The sequence below is a fragment of the Lycium barbarum genome, chromosome 1 (genome assembly GCF_019175385.1).
Source record: "Lycium barbarum isolate Lr01 chromosome 1, ASM1917538v2, whole genome shotgun sequence".
Classification (NCBI taxonomy): Eukaryota; Viridiplantae; Streptophyta; class Magnoliopsida; order Solanales; family Solanaceae; genus Lycium; species Lycium barbarum.
Window position 1 is genome coordinate 16,532,863 of NC_083337.1, and position 6,419 is coordinate 16,539,281.

At 34.4% G+C, this 6,419-nt stretch overlaps 1 protein-coding gene across 1 annotated transcript; it reads right to left on the reverse strand.

The window, feature by feature from the left end:
- Positions 1–762: 762 nt before the first annotated feature.
- On the reverse strand, positions 763–1,830 carry LOC132631624 (probable membrane-associated kinase regulator 6). The gene has a single exon (XM_060347298.1). It carries the CDS (start codon positions 1,822–1,824, stop codon positions 1,114–1,116), a length of 711 nt encoding a protein of 236 aa, XP_060203281.1. The 5' UTR covers positions 1,825–1,830; the 3' UTR covers positions 763–1,113.
- Positions 1,831–6,419: the final 4,589 nt, after the last annotated feature.

Sequence of the window (6,419 nt, forward strand, 5' to 3'; positions counted from 1 at the left end):
GGGTAAGCGTGATCCATGAGGCGTTACACTTGTGATTCAAAAGATTGCGTCCATGAAGGTTCTATGAATTTATCCTTTTTAGTTTGATATTGAATTGTGAAATCATCTCCAATTCAATGACCCTAGAATATTATATTTAGTCACAATAACACAACCGTACAAAAAAAGTAAGGGAAAAAAAAAAGAGACAATGTGAGGGGCCCGAGGGCCCTATCCAACTCTATGTTCACCATAAAAAAAAAAATAAAAAAAATCAAGAAACATTCCAAATAGATTCTCTTACATCCCAACCATATGCTGCCACCATTTTTCATTTTGCCAACTTTTCATGGAACTTCTTCTCTCCAGAATATCTGGATCTCAAGCGCTGATAATATGGTACTAATAAAATACTACAGAGGTTTCAAAATGGTACAATACAGGAAAATACATAGAAAATTGCATCATAAAAGAAGATACCCTATTAAATAGCAAGTCCTGCGAATAAAAGGCTGACCCAGGATTTTTTTTGTTTATGGACTTTGGATCATATATATATATATATTGCTTATTGGATTATGGATATATTATTTAAATAATTTAAATATACTTTTTGCACTAATACAAGGTTTGAGTCAAAGTCACTGATTTTACAAAACCAGTAACCATATCTGTGGCTTTGCCCCTACTGCCCACTCCATCCGTTCTAAAAAAATTGTCTTAGTTTGACTTAGCACAAAGTTTAAGAAACAAAGAAAAACTTTTGAAATGTATGGTCTAAAACAAGCATTAGATATTTGTATGGTCGTAAATCACCTCATAAAGTTACATTATTTTTAAATACAGAAAGATGTCAATCTTTTTACGATAGACTAAAAAGGAAAGAAAAACAACCTTTTTGGATGGAGGAGTATGACTTTTTCCACTTTGGAATGTACAAAATCCAAATATGAATGAAATCTTGATATACACAATCGGAGAAATGGGATAAAAGATAAAGTACACACATAAGCATTATATTTGTTGCACTTTCTGGCCCCTTGGAGTGCAACATTTTTCCTGATCCTACTAATGCGAGATGCTTTGTGCACCGAGCTTGTCTTTTTTTCTTTGGCTTGGATTTTAAGGAATCAATCATAAAGATCCCATTTCTGAAAGCTCAGGTTCTTTTAACATACCAAATGATCTCTTACAATGCAGAATTGCCTCAGAAATTGTATTCTCCCTATCAAGTGAAACTTCTATACTATGAGATGGACTTCTAATAGGAGAAGCCTCTGGTGAATTTCTCCAGCTTTTCACTTTTTGAATACTCTTATTTCTACTGCCATTTCTTTTCTTATTTGCATTTTCAGCCCAATCAATTTCCAAAACTTTTCTCTCAAGGTCATCAACTTTAGCACATTTTCTTGAACTACATAAACTTTTGCAGAACAGCCAAAGGAACTTAAACTTCTTGAACAAGATTCTACTAAATGTTTTCCTCTGTTTCTTTATAAAATCAACTTCTCTATTTCTAGTAGAAAATGGAGAAAAGGGTGTGAGAGGAGTTGAAGATATTGGACAAGTGTCAAAATTACATACTGTTTCTTTATACAAGGGCATGATATGTCCATCTGAAAATATTTCATCAGCATGAACAAGAGTAAAAGAAGAGTCAGAAAAAGGACTGATATCAAAGTTGAAATTTTGGGATTCTAATTCCAAGTATCTCTTCGAATAAGCCAAAAATATTTGATCTTCATTAAGGGATTTTGTAAGGCCATCAAGAGATGAAGGTTTTTCATTCAACAACCAGCTGTATGAAAAACTCTCACTAGCAAGATACTGCAGGGAGTGTTCCATATTGGTCAATCGTATAATGGGAGATAGAAGAAAAGAAAAAAGAAAACTGAGTGTATATATATACTGAAAAGGGATGAGGTACACTCGATAGATTAGTAATTTACACTGACGTCATTTTCTTGGACTAGAAATACAATACTGCATGGGTTTTTAATTTCAACATGTCACGTATCGAGTGTTGTCATGTGTCGTACATCGATTGTGAAATGCTCCAGTTCGTAAATGTTAAATTATAGTGAATGAAGGTAGCAAAAGAGGATGAAGTAGACATAAAATCACTTGGAAGGAAATTGTCTCGAAAGACCAATCTCTTGGAATGCAAATTTAGCTAAAGATAGGACCTAAGAGAATAAAAAGATTTACATAGGCAATAGCTATGAGTTGAAAACGTATCTTAGTCATGTTAGCACTTTAACTTTTCGTCCTATATTTTTTGTAAAAATCATACAGAACTTTTAGTAGTTTTTACATTTTTCTCGCATAATATTAGCGAGTGAGCTTAATAAGAATCATATGGAAAGAGAAAATTCATATGATAGATCTTACTTGTTCGAGATTGAGGTGTAATTATTGTTGTAACAAGTTTCCACAACAAATGATGAAACTTTGAGGATTGTTTGGTTGATTTTATTAGGGGATAAGGCATAAGTATTCCCTCAATCTATGGCCGAAGTTCCAGCAATACACTTTTTTTTTTCGGGAGTTTATTACCCTCTTGAACTTTTTTAAAATAGAATAAAAACATTCTTAGGTGCTGAGGTGACAAGGAGAGGGTTTTCACTCTCTTGAAGGCATGTGAGAGGCGAAAAGTAAGTTAAAATCTTATTAGCTTATACACGTGTCATTTTTTAATTGGGTACTTCACATTTAATTACACCTAATTAATTATCATTATAGCTTAAGATTTTTTCCTGTTTTACTTTCTTTTTTCAAAAGTTCTTGTTAACGCCAGAGAACACCATCAGCAAAGTGATCGGAAAAAACTCCAAACAAGAAAAGTAAAGTCTAAGATCAGGTTGAGAAGGAGAGTGAGAATCTTCATCCATTGTTACCCCTCCAACGAAACATAACCACAAAATAGGAAAGTTGGGAGAAATTTCAAATTTCGGCATTACAAATATGAGATTGGGAAAAGATTTTGTCACCGGAAGAGCAAGCAAAAATAAGGAGAATGAAAAGCTCCATCCGTTGACAGCCCTCCATTCAAATACAAACAAGAAAAATTAAGTCTTAAAACAAGTCCCCAATTTCGTAAATCCATAAGATAATATTGTTCTCAATTCTTCCTGCGAGCTTCAAAACACATGGGCTTACAACAATGTTTCCATGGTTGATCATGGTGAAGAAGAAAAATAAAGGAAAAGAATAGAAAAAAGAAAAAGAAAAATGTACGAAAATGGGCAGCAGCCATGGTTGGCTCGGACAGAAAAAGTTGAAGAAAGAGAAGATGAAAGAAAAAAGTTAAGAAAAAAAAAACCAACGAAAAGAATTAAAAGAAAAAGAAAAAATAATTAAATATACCTGTGGCAATTCGTGAATATCACTCTCCCATAAGAGTTTAGCTAGATATTCAATTTTAGGGTGATAATCATTTCATTTTAAAAAAATTTAGGGGTTAATAAGACCTTCGAAAAGAGAAAGTGTGTTATTGAAACTTCGGTCATAGGATAGGATGAGGAGGTACTTATGCCTTATTCCATTTTATTAGTATTAATTTCAATATAAAATCCCGCACTAAATAATATTAAAGTTCACTTGTTCGGATAGTCATTTCATAGCTCTGCAACGTTTGATTGGACAAATAGAAAGAAATAATCTACACTAGCATTTGCAATAAGTTATACAAGAACGTATAATCCGAAGTAAAAGCGTGTATAAATCGTACGGGGATCAAATTATTTAAATACAGAAACATTCTTGAATCCTATTTAAAGTTTTTTTAATTATTAATCACCGCATTAAAGTTCTTTCATTATTATTGATTGCATGAATTATCCCTTTGTTATAATTCCACTAGCATGTAATAAACCATACGGACCATGCTTCATGCTTCAGACAGTGACATTCTCTGCCTTTCGGCACTTTTAATAGAGCTGAAATTAATGCATCCTTATAGCAGAAAACAATTGTTCTTGTCTCAATTGCTGGAACTTATTCAGACAACACAAAGCAATGAAAGTAACAGTTATTGGCATTAGTAAAATACTACTGAATGTGTCCGCGCTTCGCTCGATCATAATAAAATATCTGTTAAAAAGGAATAACGGGGCAAGTCAACAACGAATTGTGTACCTTTCGATTGCAACGGAAATAGTTGAACTCACCACCGAAACAATTGCTCCAAGTCAAACTTCGTCTCTCTGGGAAACGGAGTACTCTTCACAAACTAGGTGTTACCTTTTTGTGTGTTTTTGAGGAAGAAGAAATGGTCACAATTTTTTTTTTTTTTTTTTTTTCTGTAAGTCCCTTTCTCTACAGGAACTGTTACCCTTATATGAGGAGAAGAAAAAAGAACTGCCTGGGAAAAGAACCGTTCCATTCCTGTATCTACGTTTAGGAGCAGTTTTATTTATTTATTTTCTTTTCAGTTATAGGGTAACTTCTCCCAATAATTAGCCTTTCTGAAAGAGGTCGGGTCAGTCCACATGGTCGACCCAGACCCGAATATCCAACATCTCCCACTTCGCACATGGTGGACTAGACACAAACCAATACCATGTCAATAACACACGCTATTCATACATACAAATAGTTTGTGCGACCTGCAAGCATCAAGAGCTACACCTATTAAGGTTTTACAAGAGCTCTGTGTAGGAATTCAATCACTTGCGGAAAGAATTCACCACTAACATGAGAATTTTATTACTCACAATACCCCAGACATCATCCGCTACACCAATAGCTAGTTATCTGATCCCTCGTCCTCTAATGAGGTGAACTCGAGTTCATGTTTAACTTTATATCCACAATTACACTTGATATCCTTATGGTAAATGTAACGGCTGGCATGTGAATACATGTTAAATTACTAATTTCTTTAATTGTCTTCCCTTTCTACTCGAATCTATCTGTTTCAGATCAACCGCTTTCCTAAACATGCACCGCATTACTGAATCACTTATGGCTATTAGTGACATGCTAAAGTAGCAACAATGATTGAAACTTCAAGAAACAGTCAAAGGTCAAAGGGTATTCCAATGAAAAGTTAATGTAACTTTTCAGGGTCTCACACAATGAAGAAGCAGGGATCCATTCTCCAATAACCCATTGGTCGCTAAGCACATGTGCTACGGCGTTCTCACCTTATATTGGCGCGTATGTCTAATGCTTTGTTTTTCCAACATCATACAGATCGTGATCTAGACACCTCTAAATGTCTAACCCGAGCTTCTCTCTTTAATGATCCTCAAATCCATCTTCTTACAGAAACTCATATCTGGCTTTCAAAACAAGTCATAACATGGTGGTAAAACTCATCTCTTCACATTCCTTGATGTAAGAGGCTATTGCTCGTGTGAGAGAACCAATCTCGCGACTTGTTCGACACATTTTATCAATAAAATTACATTATCACATGCATATAAGATATGAACATAAATTCAAGAGTCAAATATTGATGAAAATATTGTAACAACCAAGTCATTTTATAATACAGAAATATAATCATATCTTACGCAAACCTAGAGCCATAACATGTTTCTCAAACAGGTATCTAGATATCGCCTTTGTAAAAAGTATCAGCTATCATTTCTCGCATAGGTATGTATTGTAAAGTTACATCTCCGCTTTCTACTTTGTCTCTTACAAAGTTATACTTGATGTCAATGTGTTTAGTTTTGCTGTGATACTTAGGATCCTTTTTGTATGCAATAGTCGCTTGACTATCACTATGTAAAATCATTGATCCTTGAGAATTCTTTGCTACACCCAAATGCTCAAAGAGTCTTTTTAACCAAGCAGCTTCTTGTACTACAGATGCACAAGCCACAAACTCAGCTTCCATAGTTGAAAGAGTCGTGCAAGTTTGTTTCTTACTTTTCCATGAAATAGCACCACCATTAAGCAAGAAAGCATAACCGGATGTCGATTTTCTATCGTTCCGGTCACCACTCCAATCAACATATGTATATTCTCTCAAGTGTAAATCATTTCCACTATAACATAGCGAATAATCAACAGTTTTTTCAGGTATCGGAAGATCCTCTTCATAACTTTCGAATGATCTCTTCCAGGATTGGACTGACACCTGCTAACCAGACCTACGACATAACAAATGTCCGGACGAGTACACATCATAGCGTACAACAAGCTCTCGACAGCACTAGAATATGAAACTCGAGATATGTCTTTTTTTTCTTTTTTTAGTCTCTGAACACATTTCAAGGCTTAAAGTCTCACCTCTTGCTATAGGAGTATCCATGAGTTTGCAACTATTCATTCGAAAGGCTTCCAAAATTTTCTTTATATAAGTTTCTTGAGATAATCTCAAAGACTTCTTGGAACGATCTCTTTAGATCTTAACACCCAATATATAATTTGCTTCACCCATGTCTTTCATGTCAAATGACTTTGAAAGACATGACTTGATAGTTTTC

Bases quoted from the DNA above. Each gene is read 5' to 3' on its own strand.
- LOC132631624 (XM_060347298.1), bottom strand. From the start codon at position 1,824: ATGGAACACTCCCTGCAGTATCTTGCTAGTGAGAGTTTTTCATACAGC.